Genomic DNA, 23,697 nt, shown 5'->3' with positions numbered 1-23,697 from the left:
GACCCAGCAGTTGCACTACTAGGTATTTATCCAAAGGATACAAGAGTGCTGATTCGAAGGGGCACGTGCACCCCAATGTTTATAGCAGCACTATCAACAGTAGCCAAAGTATGGAAAAAACCGTAATGTTCATCGACTGATGAGTGGTTACAGAAGATGTGGTGTATATATATACAACTGAATATTACTCGGCGATCAAAAGAATGAAATCTTGCCCTTTGCAACATGGATGCAACTAATGTGTATTATGCTAAATGAAATAAGTCAGAGAAAGAAAAATATCATATGATTTCACTCATGTGGAATTTAAGATACAAAACAGATGAACAAAAGAGAAGGGAAGCAAAAATAAGATAAAAATAGAGAGGGAGACAAAGCATAAGAGATTCTTAAATACAGAGAACAAACTGAGGGTTGCTGGTGGAGTGTTGGGTGGTGGGGAGGGCTAAAGGGATGAAAGTCAGTAAGGTGGACATTTGTTGGGATGAGCACTGGGTGTTATATGTAAGCGATGAATTACTAAATTCTATTCTTGAAATTATTATTACACTATATGTTAACTAACCTGGATTTTAACTAAAAAAAAAATAATAAAGAACCATGACTTAAAAAAAAAAAGAAATTTGGGGCCAAACCAGAATTAATACTCATTTGTAGTTTTCTGCACCAAAAAATATATTTTTCCTATATTGAAACTGAATCATTGTGTTTAAAAATACTATTAATTATAAGTCCCTTCAATCCAGAATTGAACCAATATGTTTAGTAATTAATATAGATACAAAACATAATTATATCTTTGACATCTTAAAAAATATAGAGAGCATTTGGAAAATCCAGAATACCATAATGAAAAAGGCAGGAGTTATCAGTAATACCAATATTCAGACATGTTTATTAAAAATTTAATGGATATTCTTCCTTGATTCTTCTATTTACATAGGAGCTTATCACCAAAATGGTATGATTCCATATATATGTGCTTGTATTGCTTTTTCAATGAATATATCAAATGTTACTATTTGAGATTACATATTTCATCTTTTATGATAAGCATCACGTATTAGGACAGTTCTAGCTATTATTATATGCTATGCAAACTATACTATCATAAATATGCTGACAAGTCTATGACTTACCTCAAGAGAAGTTTATTCCTAACTTATTTCACAAGCCAATGTAGGTAGTTTGGACAACTTTCCATGTATGGATTCAGGCATCCAGGCTTCTTCCATTTGTATTTTGCCTCTTCCTACGTTACAAAATTTATTGCCTTCAGTGCCATATGGAGGGAAAAAAATAGAGAATGCACAACTGTTTCACAGATTCGAGGTTTGAAAGTGACCTGCATCATCTGCACTCATATTCACATTTCTGAGAACTAGTCACAGGACTCCACCTAGTCATGCAGGAAATGGGAAATGTGGTCCCTCCCTGAGCAGCTATTTTCCAGGGACAAGCCTACAATGCAAGGGAAGCACAAGAGTTTGGTGATCAGTTAATCATTTCTTACATGCTGCACCCATCTGGGAAGCCAGTAAGCAAATCAAAACTTTTCTGTAAACACAGAATACATCTACCTCCTCCCAAAAGAACCAGAGTCCCTTCAAACACCAGATCTCAAAATCCTAGATCTCAAGATAAAGAGCAGTCCCTCTGTATCAGGTTTGGATGTGGCTCCTCACAGTTTGGCAATATTTGATTTAAAAGATGCCCCTTGATATCCATATCATGGTAGAGAAGGAGCAGGATAGCTAGACTAGTGATAATTGAGACTGTGTCAGTGTGACTTATATAAATATTGTGGACCACAACTATGTTGTTTGTTCCAGGTGAACTTTGACATGGAAAGCCATTGCTGCAAATAAAGAAATCATTTCATGGTTTGCTTTAGGAAATCCCCATTTATCTGTTTTCCCCCAATTTAGACACAATAGCTCACTCATCTGGTCTCAATTACTACTAATAGCTTACTTATCGAAGCTTTGCTTCAAGACCTTCTTTTCACTTACACTTATAAATTCTATATTATATTAAATACTTTTTCTTGTCTCAAATTGTTCCCCACATTGAATGCCTTGACTTAAATCGGTTGATCCAGACTGAAATCTATAAATATCCCACTCCTGACTTCTCCCTCTTGAGACACTGCTAAATCTCTATTAATATGGTAATTTCTCACACTGCAGTAAGTTCTTAAAATTTTAATTTTGTTGTAACAGACTATCCATGATATTGGGGGTTCAACAATTGAGAGGGAAAATGGGAGTCTCACAGCAATCATTGGTCCCTGGCAATATTGAAATCATGTGAGCTTGTGGCATTGTGAAACTCCTCAGTCACCGTCAGGGGGTGGGTGGTGGTGTTACTTGATTAGGTATTGAACTAACTCTCTAGTAGGGATTCCACCGTTCGGAATGGCCATATCTGAAGTGGGCAATAAATCCAAAGAATCCTTTGGTTCTATTGAACTTTCTGTTTGTGTAAGTTTTGTGGTTTCAGGATAATGCTTAATATTCAATGGCATTTTTGTTCAGGATTCAGGATTCTTTGGCAATACAAATCCCCCTCTCAAATACTTGGTAGATTCCTGTTCTGTTCGCTTCTGGGCAGTTACATTCCAGAACTTATAAGTAGAGTTTTACCCCAGGCCTCATCCTTAGGCCTGCTTTTTCCCTTGACTTTTTTGCCAATGCCTTTCTCTTAATAGTTCCTATTTTATACCTATCTTAAAACAATGGGCTTATGTGGGAAGGAAACATCCTTATTCTGATTTTTGATCTAAGACTGAGTGACTTTTCTAACTGAAAAAAATAAAAAGCTTCTGATGTTAAAATCCTTTTTGGTCTTATCTCTTAATGTTTGGGTTCTAGAATTATGCAGATTTTTTCAATTGTGAGAAACCCCAGATAGTTGGATTCCCTCTATTCACCTTTACTTTTTGCTTACAAACTGGTCCATTCTTGCCTGAGCTCATTTTTCTTCTGATATCCTGCTAAGAACAGTCAGTATCAAGCTAACACAACCAACATTATAATTTAGAGCTACAAGCTTGGCCAGCCAAATCTTTTCAAGTCTATTGCCACTGCATAACACGACTCTCCATCCCTCCTGCGTCTTACAACGATTCTTTCATCCACTCAATGATGGCACATACTTTAGGATTCTGTTAAAACAGCATTCTAGTTGCACCAATTTTTGAGATAGAAAGAGATAAGCCTCAAAATCAGTATCTTACAAAAAAGTGTATTTCTTGGTCATCACACAGACCTATGTGGGTGTTCCTGGTCAGCAAGTGACCTCCCCTGTAGAGATTTAGGGGCCTTTTATATTGTGGTTCTGCACCCTCCTGTTCTCTTTGCCACCCAGAGACTCAATCCTCATTCAGCCAGAGGATGGGGGAAAGAGAAAGTATAGATAGAATGCACACCTGGTTTTTGAGGTGTTTGGTTTTAGAAGTGACATAGTGTTTGTGTTCACATTCCATTGGCAAGAAATAATCACATGGCCATAATTGCAAGATGATTGAGAAATGTAGTCCCTCGCCAGGCAACAACTTTCCAGTAACACCACTGTACTTTGGAAGGAGAAGAAGGATTTTTGGTGGTGAATTAGCCATCTGCCACATTTTCTTTTTTAGAGAAAATTTCCTTTTGATCTGGATACTGGAATACTAAGTTTCTATGTTCACAACTCTACTAAATACCCAGTATTTCATTCATCCAGTACTTCATCCTCTCTTCTCCACATGCACTGTGACTGGCTCAGGAGTCTCCATCGTTCACCTGGATTACTGCATTAAATGCCTAGTTGAACCCTGTATTAGTTTTCTGTCACAGCTGTAACAAATAACCACAAACTTAGTGGCTTAAAACACTCATATTTATTTTCTTGTAATTCTGAGAGGACTCTCCCTGGGCTAAAATTGGTGTGTACCTTATAGAGGTTCTCTGAAAGGTTCTGCTTCCTTGCCGTTTCTAGCTCCTAGAGGCCACTTGAATTCTTTGGTATATAGACCCTTCTTCCATTTTCAAGGTCAGTAGTGTAGTCTACCATCTTCAAATCTCTCTTCTCTCTGTCTCTGATGTCTACTCTGTAACCTTCTCTAATCTTCCTTCCTTTTTCCTCCTTATAAAGACCTTTGTGATTATGCTAGGCCCACCTAGATAATCCAGAATAATCTTCCCATTTTAAGATCCCTAATTTATTCATGTCTGCAAATCCCTTTTGCCATGTAAAGTGACATGTTCCCAGATTCTAGGGGTTAGGCTATGGACATCTTCAGAGCTTTAGTATGAATCCATATCTCTAATCTTGACATATTTCAGTATATGCCCCACACTGCTGCTAGAATAACCTCCTTAAATACAGAACTAACCAAATAATTATTATTGTAACTTTTTTTTCTAAACAGTAGTATATTTCATTACTAAACTGGTAAATTAAAAAAAAATGAGTTCTCAAAGCAACCTAACACATGAAGAATACAATGAGATTACACAAATTGGAGAAAATATATACCGGATTTGGAAGTATGAACATTTGCGTTTGTTTTTTAATTTTTTTTTAACGTTTATTTTTGAGAGAGAGACAGACAGAGTGTGAGCTGGGGAGGAGTAGAGAGAGAGGGAGACACAGAATCTGAACCAGGCTCCAGGCTCTGAGCTGTCAGCACAGATCCTGACATGGGGCTCAAACTCACTAGCCACAAGATCATGATCTGAGCTGAAGTCAGATGCTCAACCAACTGAGCCACCCAGGTGCCCCAGAAGCATGAGCATTTGTAATTTCCCAGTCTACTTTGTTGTGTCCTATAACATATATAATATATATTTTTTAATTGAGGTATAATTGACATATAGCATTTATTGGTTCCCAGTATACAACATAATGATTTAATATTTGTATATATTTAGAAATGATCACCACAATAATTATAGTTAATATCTGGTCCATAGTTATGCATTTTTTTCTTGTGATGAGAACTTTTAAGATTTATTCGCTTAGCAACTTTTAAATATTCAATGCAGTATTAATGCAGTATTAACTATAGGCACCATGCTGTATATTACATCCTCACAATTGTTTATTTTATAACTGCAACTTTGTACTTTTGACCCCTTTACTCAATTTGTCCACCCCACCCCCTGCCTGTCAAATACAAATCTGTTCTCTGTATCTATGAACCTGTTTTGTTGTTGTTATAGATTTCACATATATGTGAGATCATATGTTATTTGTATTTCTCTGTTTATTTCATTTAGCATAATGCTCTCCAAGGTCCACCCATGCTGTTGCAAATGGAAATATTTCCATCCCTTTTTATGGCTAAATAATATTCATGTGTATGTGTGTCTCTGTGTATCTCCACATCTTCTTTAGCCATGCATCTATTGATGAGTACTTACATTGCTTTCAAATATTGGCCATTGTTAATAATGTTGCAGTTAATATGGCAGTGCATGTATCTTTTCTAGCTAGTGGTTTCACTTCCTTTGGTTAAATACCCAAAAGTGGAATTGCTATATCATATGGTAGTTCCATTTTTGATGTTTTGATAATAGCCATTCTAGCAGGTGTGAGGTGATATCTCATTATTGTTTTATTTGCATTTCCCTGATGATTAGTGACATTGACTGTCTTTTCAGGCACCTGTTGACTACTTATATGTCTTGTTTGGAAAAATGTCCATTTAGATTTTCTGCTCATTTTTAAATTGGTTTGCTCTTTTGCTATTGAGTTATATGAGTTCTTTATATACTGGATGTTAACTCCTTATTGGGTATATAGTTTGCAAATATTTTCTCCTATTCGGTAGGTGGCCTTTTCATTTTGATGGTTTTCTTTGCTGTGCTGAAACCTTTTGGTTTGATGTAGTTTCACTTGTTTTTTTTCTTTTGCTGCCTTTGCTTTCCATGACAAATCCAAAAATTATCACCAAGACCAATGTCAAGGAATTTACCACCTATGGTTTCTTCCAGGAGTTTTATGGTTTTAGATCTTACATTCAAGTCTTTAATTAATTTTGAGTTAAGTTTTGCAATATGGTGTAAGATGGTAGTCCAGTTTTTATTTTTTTGCATATGACCATCCAGTTTTCTCAACACGATTTATTGAAGAGACTGTCTTATCCCCATTGTACATTCTTCGTTTCTTTGTCATAAATTGACCAATGCATAAACCGTATATGCATCGGTTTCTTTCTGGGTTATCTATTCTGCTATATTGATCTATGTGTCTGTTTTTATGTTGAAATTATACTGTTTTAATTATCAGGGAGTATAATGCCTCTAGCTTTGTTCTTCTTTGTCAAGATTGCTTTGGCTATATGGGGTATTCTGTAGTTTCATACAAATTTTAGGATTATTTTATTTCTGTGAAAATTGCCACTGAGCAAAATAGGAATTTTATTGAATCTATAAATTGCTTATGGATATTTTAACAATATCCTTTCAACGCATGAGCATGGTATATCTTTCCATTTATTTGTGTCCTTAGATTCTTTCATCAGTGACTTACAGTTTGCAGTGTACAGATTTTTCAACTCTTTGTTACAATTATTCCCAGGTATTCTTTTGGATGCAATTATAAAGCATATTGTGTTATTAATTTACCTGTGCGATAGTTCACTCTAAGTGTATAAAAATATAATAGATTTGTTGTATATTGATTTTGTATCCTACAACTTTATTGAATTTATGTATCCTAACAGTTTTTTTGGGGGGTGGAATCTTTAGGGTTTTCTATATTTAATATCATGTTATCTGTAAGTAATGACAGCTTTTGCTTCTTCCTTTCTAATTTTGATGTCTTTTATTTTGTTTTCTTGCCTAATTACTTTGTGTAGGACTTCCAGCACTATGTTGAATACAAGTAGTAAGAGCGGGCATCCATATTCCTGATCTTTTAGGAAGAACTTCCAGATTTTCACCATTACGTATGTTATCTATGGGTTTGTCATATACGGGCTTTATTATTTTGAGATACATTCCTTCTATACCCACTTTGTTGAGAGTTTTAATCGTAAATAGTTTTTTGAATTTCATCAAATACTTTCCCTGCATCTATTGAGACAATCATATGAGTTTTGTCCTTCATTTTGTTAATGTGGCATATCACATTTATGTGATGGCGTATGGCTTATCATACCTCAGGAATAAATCCTACTTGATTACCTTATACGATCCTTTTAATGTATTGTTAGATTTGGCTTGCTAATATTTTGTTGAGAATATTTGCTTTCATCAGGGATAATGGCCTGTAATGTTCTTGTCTTATGATGTCCTTGTCTGGTTTTGATATCAGGGTAATGCAGGCCCTGTAAAATGAGTTTGTAAACATTCACTCCTCTTACATCTTTTTTTTTTCTTAAGAGTTTAAGAAGGATTGGTATTAATTATTCTTTAAATATTTGATAAAATGCATCAGTGAAACCATCTGATCCTAGACTTTTGTTTGTTGGGATGTTCATTACAACTCTTCAATAGCTCACTATTCATTATGTACAAGTAAATTGTGTTATTCTGACCATATGTGACATAGCACATCTTTTGCTGATACTTCTGATAGATTAATCTGCCAAGAGAAAATTCTAAGCCACCATTCTCTCTAGTATTATTTCCTGATACCCTCCCTGCTTTTCTACTTTTTGCTCCAGCAGCACTAAACAACATGTAGGTTTCTAAATGTACAATTAATTTTTACTTTTATTTCTTTGTGAATATTGTTCCACCTACCTGAATCTCCTTTTTAGTTCTGCTCGCAAACTTCTATCAGTGCTTCAAATTTTAACATATGTATCCACTTATCTGGTCTTGGATATTTGCCTTCCTGACTATTTCCAACTATTAATTTGCTCAATACCAGCACCCAAGCAGATGAACACGAGAGGAGAAACATCTTGCACTTTGCTGACTTACATTTGCAACCACAAACCCGAGTGGGTTCTTAGAACTTCCTGCTACTCCAACTACATTTCTCTAGCCTGTTCACTCTTGTCCTCCTCCCACCCCCAACAATATTTCCTATCTTCTCTTTGCTCCTCAAAAGCCCAATATCCTCTTTTCCGTCTTCACAGTAAACTAAGGATTTTGCTTCCTATGTAATATGAAACAACATCAGAAGAGAATTTCATATGGCCCCTCCAATAACTTACTGTCTTGTCTGGGGTGAATTACTATTCTCCATATTGAAAGATCTACCAGTGCTCCCATCTAAGGCAACCCATCCTCTGAGGCACTGGATCTCATCTCCTCTCAACGACATTGCTCCTACAATTGTCCTCTTTCACTAACGTGTCACAGATGCAGAAGCTCCTAAACCCCAAGTTCAAGAAGCAGAGAAAATACACCAACATATGTCATAATCAAATTATGGTTATATTTTTCATCAAATTTGGGAATGCCGGCAATACCTTCTTAAAATGTTTTTTTCATTTCCTCCTATTTCCCTCCTTTTATAAAGATTTCAATTTTGCATATATTAGGCTGCTTGAAGCTGCTCACAGCACACTGATACACTGTTCCTGCTTTTTGAGTTTTTCTCTCCTTGCTTCATTTTGCCTAATTTCAATTGCTATGTCTTTAACTTCACAGTTTCTTTTGTAAGAATGTGCTAATAATTCCATCTAGTCTACTTTAATCTCAGACATTATAGTTTCTGTATCTTGAAGTTTTTAAAAACTTTTTCTAAATATATTTGAATTTCTCTCCTTAACACATTCAATTGTTTTTTATCTTAAACACATAAGATATAATAAATTTTGATGCCTTGTCTGCTAATGTTACCATTTACATTATCTCTGGATCTGATTCTTTCATTAATTTTTCTCCTGATGGTTCATGTTTTTCTGCTTCTTTGTATACCTGGTGACTTTTTTTTTAATGTTTCCTTATTTTGGGGACAGAGACAGAGTGTGAGCGGGGGAGTGGCAGACAGAGTGAGAGGGAGACACAGAATCCAAAACAGGCTCCAGGCTCTGAGCTGTCAGCACAGAGCCCAATTAGGAGCTTGAACTCATAAACCATGAGATCATGACCTGAGCTGAATTTGGCCGATTAACTGACTGAGACACCCAGGTGACCCCCTGGTGACTTTTATTGTACGCAGACATAGTGAATTTGACCTTACTTATTGCTAGGTATTTTGTATTCCTGTAAATTATTCTTTTTTTTTCCTCAGGGTCAGTTAAGTTACTTGGAAACAGTTTGATCCTTTTTGAAGTTTATTTTCAAGATCCGTTAGGTGGGATCAGGAAAGACTTTAGGGCTAATTTTTTCCCCCACCATAGGAGTAAATACACTTTTGAGTACACTGCCTACTGCCTTGTGAAGGATTTTCTACTCTGACTAATGAAAGCACTAGTGACAGCACAAACTGTTCCCAGCCCTGTGGGAGCCCTAGGGATTAGCCTTTAGGTGTTTTTCCCCCAGCCTTCTCAGCTGAAGACTCAGGAGGACCCTCTGCAAATCTCCATAGCAGTTCTCCTCTTTCTGAAACTTTGTCTTGAAAATTCTATTTGCCTTGACCTCCTCGTCTCCTACTTCCCATCTGCTCAACTTAAGGAGACTACTGAGCAATGCTCGGACCCCCTTGTGCTATAGGCTGGAAACGCTCTTCAGGCAGGAAACTGGAGTAATCATTTTAGGGCTCACCTTGTTTCTTCCTGTCTCTCAGAGATCACTGTCCTGTGACACTTAATATCCAGTGCCTGAAAACCTTTTTCGTGTATTTCATCTGTTTTATAAATGTTTCAGCAGGAGGGTAAATCTGTTCCTCGTACTCCATCTTGGCATATCTAGAGTAATTTGATTGCTTGGCTGCTTCTGCCTTCCTCCTCCATTCTCCAAATGTCATACTCAATACAGTTAATTACTATGTTTGGCTGCTCTTTTGCTCCCTGTTTCTGTCCAAATCTATTTCTCAGCTTATCTTACTGATCAGTGATAACTGGTACTTTGTTCTCATCCTACGTTTAATTAATTATTAAATATCTCTATTTATAACCATCACCATAAATGTATTGAGGGAGAGTAAGTTCCAAATGGTTTATTGGTTAGGCCTTCAGGAACATTACTACATGGTCAAAACTACTTTCATAATAATACTAAAGTCTTAACTACTACTTTTATTTTTCTCTAAAGATTGCACCCTGGAGTTTTCTAGAAGCTGTGTGATGTGTGGTGACATCATTGTGCTAAGAGTTAATGGATGGTGTACTTGCATATTATCATGTAATATGTATTAAATATGTATTAAATGTAAGTATGTATTAAATGTAAATATGTATTAAAACCTACTTGGTTTTAATTCATCATATAGTAAATCCTCCATGAGGATGTCAATTATTTTTAAAAGTATGAAGTGTCCCGAGACTAAATTGTTGAAGAAATCTTGTTCTGGACTTTATAAATTCATCCTTTTTCATTCCAGTTTTAAAATTGGCAATAACTATTCTTTGGGATTTCTTACTCTTAATAAGATTCGCCATTAGATTGGATGCCATCTACAAACTGTCCATTTCCATGTTCTTAAAAATGAGAGATTTTTTTTTTCTTTCTTATATTACTGCTAATATTGGTGTAATGGTTAATTTTCTGTGTCAACTTGACTGGGCCAAGGGGTGCCTAGATATTTGATCAACATTATTCTGGCTGTGTCTGTGAGAATTTTCTGGATAAGATTAAGATTTGACTTGGTAGAATGAGTAAAGCAAATTGTCCTCCCTAATGTGTGTGGGCCTTATCCAATCAGTTGACAGTCAGAGTAGAACAAAAAGGCTGACCCACTAGTAAGAGGAAACGCTTCCTGCCTGACTACTTTTGAGCAGGGACTTCAGTTGGTCTTTTCTTACTTTTGGACTTGAATTGAAACATTGGCTCTTCTTGGGTCTTAAGCTTGCTGGATTTCAGATTAGAACCATGCAGTTGGCTCTTCTGGGTCTCCAGCTCACTGACCGCTGATCTAGGGAATTGTCAGCCTCTGTAGTAATGTGAACCAAATCCATATAATAAGTCTCTTTTTATATAGGCAGAGAACCCTAATACAACCAATAGAACAAAAATTACAAGAGGATATTATAGTGGATCTTGGATTCTTTTGAGTTCTCATAATCATTTCTCCCCAGTCCGTAGTGCCCAAATTGATAATCCAGATTAATTCCATCAGAACTCACAAGGCTTGTCTAGGGAATGTGGCATCCCAAACATAATTAAGAGCAGCCTAAATTATATCTAGGAAAATGTCAATTTTGAAGCTCAAGATGAGGTGAAAACAGAACAAAACAAAAAGACACTAAGCAGCAAGGCCCATGTACAGAAAGATCTGGAGAAGAATGTAATCAAGGGGCGCCTGGGTGGCTCAGTTGGTTAAGCGTCAGATTTCGGCCTAGGTCTGATCTCACTGTTCGTGAGTTTGAGCCTCATGTCCAGCACTGTGCTGACAGCTCAGAGCCTGGAGCCTGCTTTGGATTATGTGTCTCCCTCTCCCTCTCTGACCCTCCCCTACTCATACTCTGTGTGTATGTGTGTCTCTCTCTCAAAAATAAACATTAAAAAAAAAAGAGTGTAATCAAGTGGAAAGAACAGGCTGAGAACAGCATTTGAAAACTAAAGCAATGAATAACAACAGTGTTCTGAAACTTCCCTCCTGTGTGGTATCTTGTCCTTCCAATGTGGTGACCAGGGTCTAACTGGTAGCTTAAGGAGCTGTGGATGATTGGACAGTGGAGAATACAGTGGAGATGCAATGAGGAAACCTAGTAGTGTTTGCCACTGAGCGAGCTTGGATATGTGATTTAATCTCTGATCATTTCTGCCCTATAAATCTGCTCTATCACTGTTTTTCTGAGGCTAAAATGGAATGGATTACTCAATATTTTCTCCTCTGGTAGTTTCCCTAATAAAATAATCAAGTAGCAAAAAATAATTAGCTATAAATATGCTCAATGCTTATTGTTCATATCATAAAAATAAGAAATAATCATGTTAAACAACAGGTAATTGATTAAATAAATGACCTATCATTTAGATAAATAGATTAGTACGAGGCCACTAAAAGTAATGGTATGGGGGCATTGTTTTGAAATGAAATTTGTTATTATATGTTAATAAGTGAAAAAAGCAAGTTATATAAGAATATATAGTATGATCTCTTTGTTGTATGTACATAATTGGAGAACCAAACATCCCTTTTTCCTTTCTGCAGATGAAGAATGATAAGAACAAAAGATCCTTAGCATTTCAAAGCCTCTCTTGTAAAATAATAATTAAGGGCAATAAAGTTCTGTAATTTTTCTAGTTAACTTGAAGGAGAAGTAGGAACGAAATCAAACATGCTAAGAATGAGAAGGGGCATTGATCATGAGGTGGCTGGCAAAGCATTTTGTTCCTATGTCCTGGAAGAATTAATACTTGATCTTAGGAGGGTGTGTGTATTCATGCCTTTAACAGATATATTAAAAAACAAAACAAAACAAAAAAAGAAGAGAGGAGCACAGAGATGAGTTTAACCCAAAAGAAAAACTTGAGGTTTTGTGCTGCTGAGAATCTACAGCTTCAAAATTCCCTTTCTCTCATTCCTTCCTTCCTGTCTTGTGGCATTACATCATCAGCGTAGAAATCACATAACACAATACAAGGCCCGGATGCTTCTCTAGCCACTGTGTCTTCAAACCCTGGGAAAGGCTATTGCGGGAGGAGTAATGAATTGGTGGTGAGAGACCTCTTTCTGTGACTTCTCCCGAAAGCAGGATGTGTTTACTTGGGTAAGTTTTAAGAAGGAGTTTTGTGGCCTAAGCATGAATCAGAGGGCAGTGGAGCCAGGTTAAGAATGAGCAAGAAGCCCACAACTGCAATCTCCTGGCAAGGGACTGTCTCTTTCTGGGAAGATTTTTATCACCATTCCTCTAACGTAGGAAGCACTTAGTGGATGCTTCCCTCTGCTCTGGTTTCCTGCCTACAAGGGAATTTTTGTTTTATTTTCTTTCCCATTCACCATTTCTTTCTTTCTTTCTTTCTTTCTTTCTTTCTTTCTTTCTTTCTTTCTTTCTTTCTTTCTTTCTTTCTTTCTTTTTTTTTATGTTTCATTATTTATTTTAAAGAGAGAGAGAGAGAGAGACAGAGTGTGAGCGGGGAAGGGGCAGAGAGAGAAGGAGACACAGAATCTAAATCAGCTCCAGGCTTTTTTTTTTTTTTTTTAATGAACTGAAAGAGGGGAATGCATGTGTATGAACTCATTTGTTATTTTAAAGTCATCTTCTTAGCGGTTCCTGGGTGGCTCAGTCAATTAAGCATCCGACACTTGATTTTGGCCCAGGTCATGGTCCCAGAGTCATGGGATAGAGCCCTGTGTTGGGCTCCACGCTGAACATGGAGCCTGCTTAAAGTGCTCTCTCTCTCACTATCTCTCTCTCCCTATGCCCCTCTCCCATGCTCGTGCACTTTCTCTTTCACTAAAATTAAAAACAACAACAACAACAACAACAACAACAACAACAACAAAATGTCATCCTCTTAGCCATGCCCTAGAAGAAGTTCCTTCCTCACAGTTTAAACAATAGACAATCGAGTTCTTTTGCTTGGGGTGAAAGGGCTATCATGAAAATATTAAAAAAAGCAAATATGAGAGGAAGTTTAATTCTGAGAGTTAAGACTTTTCTTAAAAAAGACTGGTGATTAACCAGCCTCATCTTCAGTAGATGTCTCTGAGTCACATATATTTGTAACAATGATACAAAAAGGAGCCTTGTACACATAAAACCACTTAATCACAAATCAGTTAGCTAAACACTTCCTCCCACACAGCAGCAAATTGTTGCTTCAGACCATGAGGGAACAGGTTATATAGACGAATTGCTTGTTCTTTTGTTCACTTTGCCAGGCAGTATCAAGTGGGTGGATGGTGAACAAGATCGTTGATGTTTACTTAGTTGTAACAGTCTCCCCCATTTTCCTAACTTTATTTAAAGTAATAAGAAAAGAAAAGCAGAACTGAAGAAGATTAACCAGTAAATGTGGTTTTGGGCACCAAGTAGTCTTCACTTTTTTTTTTTTTTTAATTTTTAAAATTCTATTTCGGGGTGCCTGGGTGGCTCTGTCAGTTGGGCGTCCCTTCGGCTCAGGTCATGATCTTGCAGTCTGTGAGTTCAAGCCCCACGTCAGACTCTGCGCTGACAGCTCAGAGCCTGGAGCCTACTTCAGATTCTGTCTCCCTCTCTCTCTAGCCCTCCCCCACTCACACACTGTCTCTCTCTCAAAAGTAAAATAAAAATGCAATAAATAAATAAAATTCTATTTAAACCCAAGTGATTCATCACTTACATAAAACACCCAGTGCTCCTCCCAGCAAGTGCCCTCCTTAATGTTCATCACCTATTTAGCCCATCCCCCCAGCCAAACACCCTGCTTGTTCTCTGTATTTAAAAGTCTCTTATGGTTTGCCTCCCTCTCCCTTTTTATCTTATTTTCACTTTGTTTTTTTTTTTTTTTAAATTATTGAATTTCAGGCAGGGCAAGGGGGGTATCTGAAAGAGGCAGGATGTAATTGTGGTTTAATGGGCCCTGCTTGGGACCAGAGTTCCTGGAAGAAATTCAATTGGAGTGAAATGATTAAACTTTCCTAGTCCCCAAGACTTATGTGCTGAAAGCACTCTCCAGCACTTAACTGACTGGGCAAATCAGGAACACACAACACAAGTAAATGTACCAGTGGGTGAGATGTAGAGTTTGGAGACTATGCTTTATTCTCTCATATATTTCCATCCCTCTCAGGACATGCACAAAATAGCAGCTTTATAGGGGACAATAAAAACAAATTTATACTTACTATACTGGACAATGTTGGTTCCCAAAATCTTTTGTTAAAAAAAAAAAAGGGGGCAACGCAAACTGGTCTCTGTCCAGATATCCATCCTTCCGTGACCACCCATAAAGAAAGGTGGCCTACTCATAGCTCCAGTTTTAGTCCCTAAATCAGGCTAAGGTGAATAGGATATGGCAGTTGGGCCAGTTCTGGACCAACTGGGCTACTAGGAAATGTGTCTTTGCTGGGGGCGGGGGGTGGGGAATGGAAGAGAGAGGGTATGATCCCTTCCATTGGATGTTCTCCTGTGTGGATGTGACACTAGGAACCAAGTCCTGCATTTTGGGACCATTAGGTCTCTTCACCTGGAGTACAAAGTTTATGCTCTAGAAAGGGCAAGATAAAAAAAATGGGTAGAACCTAGTTCTTTTTTTATGTTGTTGATCACTGGAGCTAACAACACTGGATCTCACTCATCTATCTTTTTTTTTTTCTGTAAAATAATGTATTTTCTTATTATTTAAGATGTTTGAAATTAAGTTTTCTGTTCTTTGTGCCTAAAAATTTCCAAATTTGTGCACAGATGCTAAAAATTCCAGTTTTTTTCCCCCAAGTAATTATGTAGGCAATTTATAACCTCTAGGATTTCACTGAGCCAACTTTTAAATGGGCTGGGAGCTTCGGCTTTTCCAACTGTAAAAGAAGAGGGCAGTTCATTAATTTTTTTTTGTTCAACTACACGTATTTATTAAGCAGCTTATAGGTTTTAGACACTGTTCTGGACACTTTTCTAAGAGGTGTATCAATGAATATGAGATAAAAATCCCTGCCCATGTGTATATTTTACTGGAGAAGAGGATTATAAATAAAATGAAGAAAACAATGTGTTAAATAATAAGTGCTAAGGAAAAAAAAATCCAGGAAGAAGAATACATAGTGTCCAGTAGGGGACTGAAGTTTTAAGTCTTGGATGAGATGATCTGGGAAAGTTTTACTAAGAAAGTGACTTAATTATATAAAGAAATAAATAAGAAAGCAAAGAAGATAGCCACTTGGATCTCTGAGTATTCCAGGCACAGTAAACAGCAAATTCAAAAACCCTGAGTTGGGGACATTTCTAGCATGTTTATAGAAGAGTGAGTGGGAAGGGTAAGGGAAAATCCATACCTAGTTTGACCACAAAGGCCACTCTAAGGACTTGGATTTTTACTCTGAGTGATAAGGGAAATTATTGGATGGTTTTGTTCACAGAAGTGACATGTTTTGGCTTATAACAAGCTCATCCTAGCTGATGCATTAAGAGTAAGGAGAAGAGAGAAAAGAATAGAAGCTGAGAGACCAGTGAGGGGGATAGTCTGGTACTATAGGGAATATGATGGTGATTTGGCCCAGAGACGTGGCAGAAGGCATTGTGAGAAGAGGTCACACTCTGGTTCTATTTGGGAGGTAAAAGTGAAAGAATTTCAAATAGAAAAGAATTAGAAAAGACACCAGGATGTCTGGCCTGATCAAAGGAAGGATTGTGTTGGCAATTACTTGAAATCTGGAAAGTACTGAGGGAAGCAGGTTTTGGTATACTCTCAAGAGCTCAGTTTTGGACGTTTTACTTTGAGATGCCTGTTGGATCTACACTGTAGATTTCAAATAGGCGGCTGGATCTCGATGTTTAGAGTTTAGGGCAGTTATCCAGGCTGGACATATATACTTGAGAATCAATATAATCTAAAGCCATTGAAATCGCATGTTAATTATCCTGGGAGTATGTGAAGACCTAAAAAAAAATTCCAAAATTAAAAGTCAAGTTGATGAAAAGACAGCAGTTAGAGATTGGATAGGGGCATCTAGGATGATAGGAAGAAAATCAGCCAAGTGTATTGTCCAAAAGACAAGAGAAATATATTTCAAGATGGAGAGGGTAGACAACTTGACAGGTCAAGTAAAAGGAGAACTGAGAGTCGATCCCTGGAATTAACAGGGTGGCCACAGAAGACTGGGAAAAACTTGCGAGCAATAAAGGCAACTGGAGTGGGTTCAGGAGGAATGGGAGGGAGAAACTGCAAATGGCAAGTTGGGACAGCCCTTTCATGGAGTCTGTCTACTAAGGGAAGAAGTAGGCATCGGTGGGGACAGCTAGCAGGGAGGAAAGGCTTTATAATGATGAAGTGGGGAGAGTTGCTAGAGAGACATCTATGAATAGGTGTGTGTGTGGGGGGGATGGGTGTTTGGCAGGTGCCTAAACTCTTTATTCTCACCACTGGAGACAAGGCAGGGTGTGTAGAAAGAGCTGCTGAGACAGCTTCATTTCTTGCGGTGAAATGGAAGCGGGGTCCTCCACTGAGTGACGATGGGGAAGGAAGAGTTGGAAGTGGAAGATGGTAAGGAAAGTCTGACCTCACTCGTGGAAGAGTGGGAGAAAATGGACTAGGTAGGGAAATACAATTCCTGGGCAGCCACGAGGATCTGTGAGGGGTGTGAATGGCCATGATTGTAGAGCGGGACTTGTCAGCAGTGTTGGATACTTTCCTTCAGTCACATTCAGCAGCCAGAGCATGAGCATGGCTCACACAGACCGATGGATGTTAACTGGTTGTGGGTTTCCAGGTGAGTGAGAATGGAGGAAGGAGCAAGGGAGTTTGTAAATTCAGGCTACATTATGTGTTAGTGGCTGAGTCAGGCCCTTTGGCCTTAGGGTAAATTGCCACCCCTGCATCCCAAAGCAGTTTCTGAATATCTAGTTATAGATAGAACATTGCTAGGATTTATATAAATAGTTCACACCTATCCTGTGCTGCCTATATAACCCTGGCAATAAAAATTACCTGACAGTTCTTGGCCATTCAAGACTTTGAGAATGGGGTAAATTATTTTACATGAAAAGAGCCCGCGTTCTTCCTTTAATATCTCAAATAGTACCTCAGAAAAAAAATTGTGCTTTGGGTTTATTTTTGTGGATCTCCATTTTCTTGCTTAAAATGAAGTCTAAATAATTCTGGGTACTTTAGCTGGAGAGACCTACTAGGAAGACAGCTGCCTAAGGAGTATGGTTCAGGGATACGAGGAGCACCCCCTCTGTAAACCCAGCAGGCAACCCATGCCTGCTTGCTGAAGCCTGAGGTGTCAGTACAAGTGCTGACTTTAAAAAGGGGTTAAAACTCCAGTGTCTGCAGGAGCTGGCAGCAGACAGGAGTGGAGCATTTGTGGGCGGGGACAGGCCAAGTGCTTAGTCTCCTCTAAAAGAGGCTTCGGCTTTTCTGTCACCACAAATGAACACAGGATGCAAAATCTTGCAAGTTTTCAAATTAACCCAGAAATCATGACTTTGATATGAAACCTCCGATTTTAAAATGTTGGCAACATTTTTTTTTTCCTCAAAGAGCTAAAAACCTTTTTTATGGGCAAACCAGAAGAGTTTGACTTGTAAAGTAGTAAAAGCCTCTAAAACTATAAATCCTTCCGGGGTAAGACTGAATTTCATCGATGTTTCCTACTGGAGTCTATGGGAGAACATTTCAGCCTACTTCTGAGAATTGGTTTTGTTTGGGCAAAGTAGGAATACTCTGAATGCTTCATGCCGCTGTCTCAGCCAAGGTGGCTTATCCCTGCTTATTGCTCACATCATGGATACATGGTCTAGTATACTGTTTATTATAATCTTTTTATATATTCTCACTTCTTAAAATCTGACAAAAGATTCCATGAAAACAGTGAAGGAATTCTAGATATCAGAATTTTATTTAATGAAATCAAATGTTGTGTCATCTACGTTTACCCCTACCTTATATATGATTATTTCTACAAGGATTCAGACTCTCAGTTACTTAAGATTAAGATTCCTTGAGAGTTTTCCTAGAATAAACTGATTTGCTTCATTTTCCCTGCTTTTGGCTAGATGACTACCTTATTCAGTATCTCTCATCTTCCTGCTGAGATTCGATATGAATATATCCTTAGCAATATTCGTAAACCAGCATTAAGACAGCAGCCCATAAAATAAGAGTGTTATACTCCCCTGAGTAAGGAATGGGGACAGTGTATTAATATCAGCAACTGTAATAGTTATAGCTGCTACCATTTAATTATTACTCTGGTACTTCGTACTCATCATCTCTAGTCCTCAAAATACCCCTATTAGATTGGCATGATTGTCCTCATTTTACAAATAGAAGCTCAGAGGGAAGAGTTAGCATGCTCAGAGTATCAAAGACAATAGTGACAGAGGTAAGCATGATACCCAAGATTGTCTGGTTGACTGCATCTTGAGGTTCCCGTTTACAATTTGGCCACAGTTCAAAACTATTAATGGCTTCTCCCTTGTTGGCCCTCTTTGAGTTTAGAGATAAAAAAATGAATATACAGCTCTTGCCTATAGAGATATTATGCTCCACAGTGAAGACACAAAGATGTATCTTCGAAACCATGTGGCTGGCGGGAGGCAGACCCAAACTACAGCTGGTATTGAGAGAACGAGCAAGCTTAGAGTGTGGTCGAGGAAAGTTCAATCAGGTGGGTGATACTCTAAACTGAATGTTTAGGAATGAGTAAGAATTAGGTTGAAGAAATGGGGGAAGAATGTTCTAGGTGAAATACAGCATAAATAGATGTGTGATGTTTGCGGTCAATTGAAAGGTGGTATACTCGCATACATGTAAGCAGGAGATGAGGTGCTTACTGTAGACTGGAAGCGACATTGAAATGGTATACAGTTAGAGTTGGCTTAAAAAAGCAACATCCTAGCAGCCAAGTGAAGGATGGAAGGGAGGACACAGCAATTTCAGGATTTTTGTTTTTAACTACTTTGTTCTCAGAAAAATTTTCCTAGGAGAGACTTACTTTAGACATATATACTAAATTAACTTGCCATTATTACCAAGTGCATTGTTAAAAGGAAGCACAGCTCAATAATTTCATCTTTGCATCAAAGGTAAATTGTTATGAATTAATGAGGCCACGGTAGGACACACGGTCGCTGGCACTGGCCAGCATCGTGGATGCATCAATACAGTACCTCTTCTTAAGAAATAAAGATGGAAACATTGTCAGCAGAAATCACAAATTTATTAACTCTTAAATATATCAATCAGTCATTTACCATTATGGCAAGAAATATATACAGTGTCCCATGGTAAACTGCAGTGTTTCAAAATGATAGAAGATAATAAATGTGTAATTCAGTTGTGGTGGAGAGAACAAATCACAATTTCCTCACATCTTAGTGTGGAAGACAAACTTGATCTATGGTAATACTTCAACACCACATGCTAAGTTAGAAGTGTAAAAAAAAAACACTATACCTATTATTTTTAAAATACATGTATGCCACGTATAGCCGCTTCACAAAAAGGTAGAAGAAATCAAAAAGGGAAAAACGAGGCCATTACTTTTCACAGATCTCATTGGCAGGTTAACATGGCTCAATACATTTACTGTATATATTTATTTTAAATATATATTTTTAAATCGTGTAATTATCAGAAAAGCTTCAATCCATCTACCATACATCCACTAGCAACAATATCTAAAGTGATTAGTAATCAACACAGAAAGGTGAAATGAGAGAAAGAGGGAGGGTTGTTTTTTGTTTAGTTTTTTGCTTCTGCTTTAAAAATAGGCTTCTGAAGATTGTGAATTACTATTGTTAAAATAATGCTGATGAAGATACCATGCACTAGAAAGCATTTCAGGGAAGAGAAACTGCCTCACAGGAGTTGAGAAAACAAAGGAGAAATGAGAAGCACAAAGAATATCCAGGCATTTCCCTTTTCTTTTTAAACTGGAAAATCCTAACTCCTCACAGGAAGATAATGTCACCGACACAAGAGAGAAGCTAAGAAAGCACACGCCACAAAGATCAAGTTCTAAACACTTAGGAGAATGGAAATCACTTGCAGACCTCTCTGACTTTAGAAAACTAGCCAGTGGTGAAGCAGGAGGGGCCCAGTCCACAAGGCAGAACTAAGTGCCTTTGCACAAAACCCTGATCCACTACAACTTGGTGTTGTCCTTGCAAGTCCCCTAATTAGTAAGACACCTCTCAGGTAAACTAGGAACTCCCTGCTTTTACCTAAGTTTAAATAATTCTAATACCACCAACATAGGCTGTAGTTTGGACACAGGGATTCTAAGCAGAATTAAGAACGTTTAAAATCTTGACAACGTTTTCAGGGTCCTAAAGATGATAGTGCTAGTTTAGTTACTGCCATTATGCAAATTTCACTTTCCTTTCTGTCTAGTAGTGTGTGAGAAAAGACAGAAGAGGATGGAGAAAAAGGAAGCAAACAGCAAAAAGTGAGATCAAATGGAGAAAACAGAGCACATAGGTGAGAAAGGAACAGGAAATACAACAAATTCACAACTGTGAGTATATACTAAAGTGATCACTCGTAAATTATGTGAATTTTTCCAGTTTACGATTTGAGCAAAAACAGCATGACTTTATCTCGCTTCCACATTCTTGAGTGATTTTGCTCACATATCAACCTACTTTAATTGTTAAAGAGCAACAAAGCTTTCAACCAGGATCCCAGGATCACACCAGGAAACTGAAAGTGTTTTTTTTTCTGTTTGTTTTTTTTTTCTTTTTTTTTCTTTTTGTTAAACAAGCCAAAACTGATTAACAGCAAAGAGTTTTAAAAATTTACGTTTCTCTTACAAACTGTCATTCAGAGAACAATAATTTTGAAGTCTGTTAAATCTTGGCATAAACAGAAACTTGACGAATAGGTTGTATTTGGAACATTGTGGAATTTCTTTTGACCTCCCTCTATTGTTTGCCAACAGTAATTTAAGTTTGCATGGAACATCCTCCTAGTTGAAGTGTAAACAATGTGTGGGAAGGAATATATGACAAGATGATGTATCACATATGCATTACATGTAGGACCTTCACAACTTCATGCACTCAGAAACATGCATGAAGAGGAGGAGAGGACGGCCCAGGGTTCCCATCCAGGTGCCTTGAGAACAAGAGAATGCAGAAGTGGCACTGTTGACATTTAGCTGAAAGAAAGTGGGGGAGGGGGGAGGGAGAAATAAGTTACACCGTTTTACAAAATATTGCCAAATTGTTTTGCCAAAGATGTGACTAGGGTACAATTTTATACCTTAGCTAAATTAATTGAAAATACAGTGTATGAGATCTTTGCTTGCAAAAGATGAAATACACGATGTTAAGCAGAAACAAAATTAAAATAGATAACAACAGCATTAATTTTCTGTCAACTTTGTCCACACAGAGCTAAGCTGAAAACAGGAACCCAGTCTTCAATCACATTATTGAATATGAATATGCATTGTAAGCATTCATGTTTTGTTAAAATGAAGTTTGAGTTCATCCTTAGCTTTTGTCATCATTCTTAGGCTCCTTGGAAAGTTAAACCTAGAAGTCAATTTAACAAGGAATATAGCCTCAAAAGTAGATGAAACATAATGATTTAATTGGAGTTTTTTTTTTTTTTTTTTTTTTTTTTTAATCCAACTGCTGGGAGCACTATTTCTTAAAAGCTCTGATAGGGTTCAGTGCTTTGAGTGGAGAAAATATTCACAACATTACCACACATATCTGGATCCTAATCCAAGTTAAGAAATAAATCTTAAAAAACAACACAGGCATGAATTTAATTACAGTCAACTTTCAATTATCCTCTGGAATTACTTACTATGTGAGTTTTAAATTTCAGCTTGACTTCCTCTTGTGGCCTGTGCTCATGGTCAAATACCATTATACTCAGTCAGGCACAGCAAATTAATTTATAAATTAACCTTAGTCAAGTGCTTAACAGGAATTACCTAGAAAAATGGACACCAAAAAATCCTACAGCTTGTTATAAATTAGGTCTGGATAATTGAGAGTTGTGAGAATGGACCCAGACATAATGGACTTTTAAGGCGAGAACTCCAGGATATTCTAAAATGCCAACATCCATATGCTAAGGCTCTTCTCAGAGCTTATTACCTTTAAAACAAGGGTTATGCTACAAAATGAGGCCAAACATTAGACTCAAGAGCTCATGCAAAAGTGCTATAAATTTCCAAAGACCTTTAATATTTTCCATTGAATATAATGCAAAAGAAAATATTCTTAAAGGGAAGAAAAACAGCCATGCAGCTTTTTAGTCATTAGCTCCATTCACAAAGTATCCCGGAGCAGGATGTTACTTACAAGACCCATATGTGAATGGTTTTCAGGCCTTAGATGTTTTGCCACAAAGAGGTGCTTCCTGAGAAGTTTTCTTTCCCATTTGGAATACAGGATGGCCTATTAAGAGAAGCCCCATTTAAGCCACTTGGCGTAAAATGAAGTTTTCTTAAATAGGCTCTATCCCATAAACACTTGAGGGAATTGTAGAAAAACCTTACCCTCTAGTACTGTATGATTGTAATCCCTTCCATATTAACTGTCAATTAGTGCTGTACCTCTTTGGGGTAAAAAACACACAAGCATGGGTATCTTCATTATTATATTCCTCTTGTCATTCTCTTCATTACATAGCTATCTATTTTTCCTTTGTCTACTTTTTATAAATCCAACAGTGATAAGTAATTATTAAGGCTATAGAGAAGGTCTTTGAAAACCACTGTGGTACATTATTAAACTGAGAAATTTTGATAGATTCTCTGGAGTTGAATGGCTGTTTGTATAAACTTGACTCCCCATCCTACTCCCTTCTGAATATTAACAGGTGATCCTGGTGAGACAATTTGGAATGAGACCAACATTAGGTCAAATTTCTGAGTCTAAACTCTCCTTCTTGTTTTCATCTCATCCCTTCACTGACACAACATTATTTCTCATTAATATTCCCCTTTACTCCAGTTGGAGCCAGCCTTCCTTATCCATAATCCTCTACCATACAAAGCTAACATCCTGACATTGTCCTTTTCTTATGATATTCCTGGACT

The 23,697-nt window shown here is 37.4% G+C and overlaps 1 protein-coding gene across 18 annotated transcripts in view; it reads right to left on the bottom strand.

Moving 5' to 3' along the window:
• Positions 1–19,832: 19,832 nt before the first annotated feature.
• The window catches only part of CAMK2D (calcium/calmodulin dependent protein kinase II delta), a 314,090-nt gene continuing 310,225 nt past the window's right edge, over positions 19,833–23,697 (bottom strand). For 17 of the 18 annotated variants that reach the window (XM_058721534.1, XM_058721547.1, XM_058721537.1 and 14 more), the window contains 2 exons: positions 22,958–23,053; positions 19,833–21,795 (listed from right to left, as the gene is read on the bottom strand). In XM_058721534.1, coding sequence (XP_058577517.1) covers positions 22,987–23,053 — 67 coding nt within the window. In that variant the 3' untranslated portion in view covers positions 19,833–21,795; positions 22,958–22,986. The remainder of the gene's footprint in view (positions 21,796–22,957; positions 23,054–23,697) is intronic. The other variant, XM_058721540.1, reaches the window with a different exon arrangement.

Source organism: Neofelis nebulosa, chromosome 3, assembly GCF_028018385.1.
Source record: "Neofelis nebulosa isolate mNeoNeb1 chromosome 3, mNeoNeb1.pri, whole genome shotgun sequence".
Lineage (NCBI taxonomy): Eukaryota > Metazoa > Chordata > Mammalia > Carnivora > Felidae > Neofelis > Neofelis nebulosa.
The sequence above is the reverse complement of the archived record's forward strand: the minus strand, read 5'-3'. Positions and strand labels throughout refer to the sequence as shown.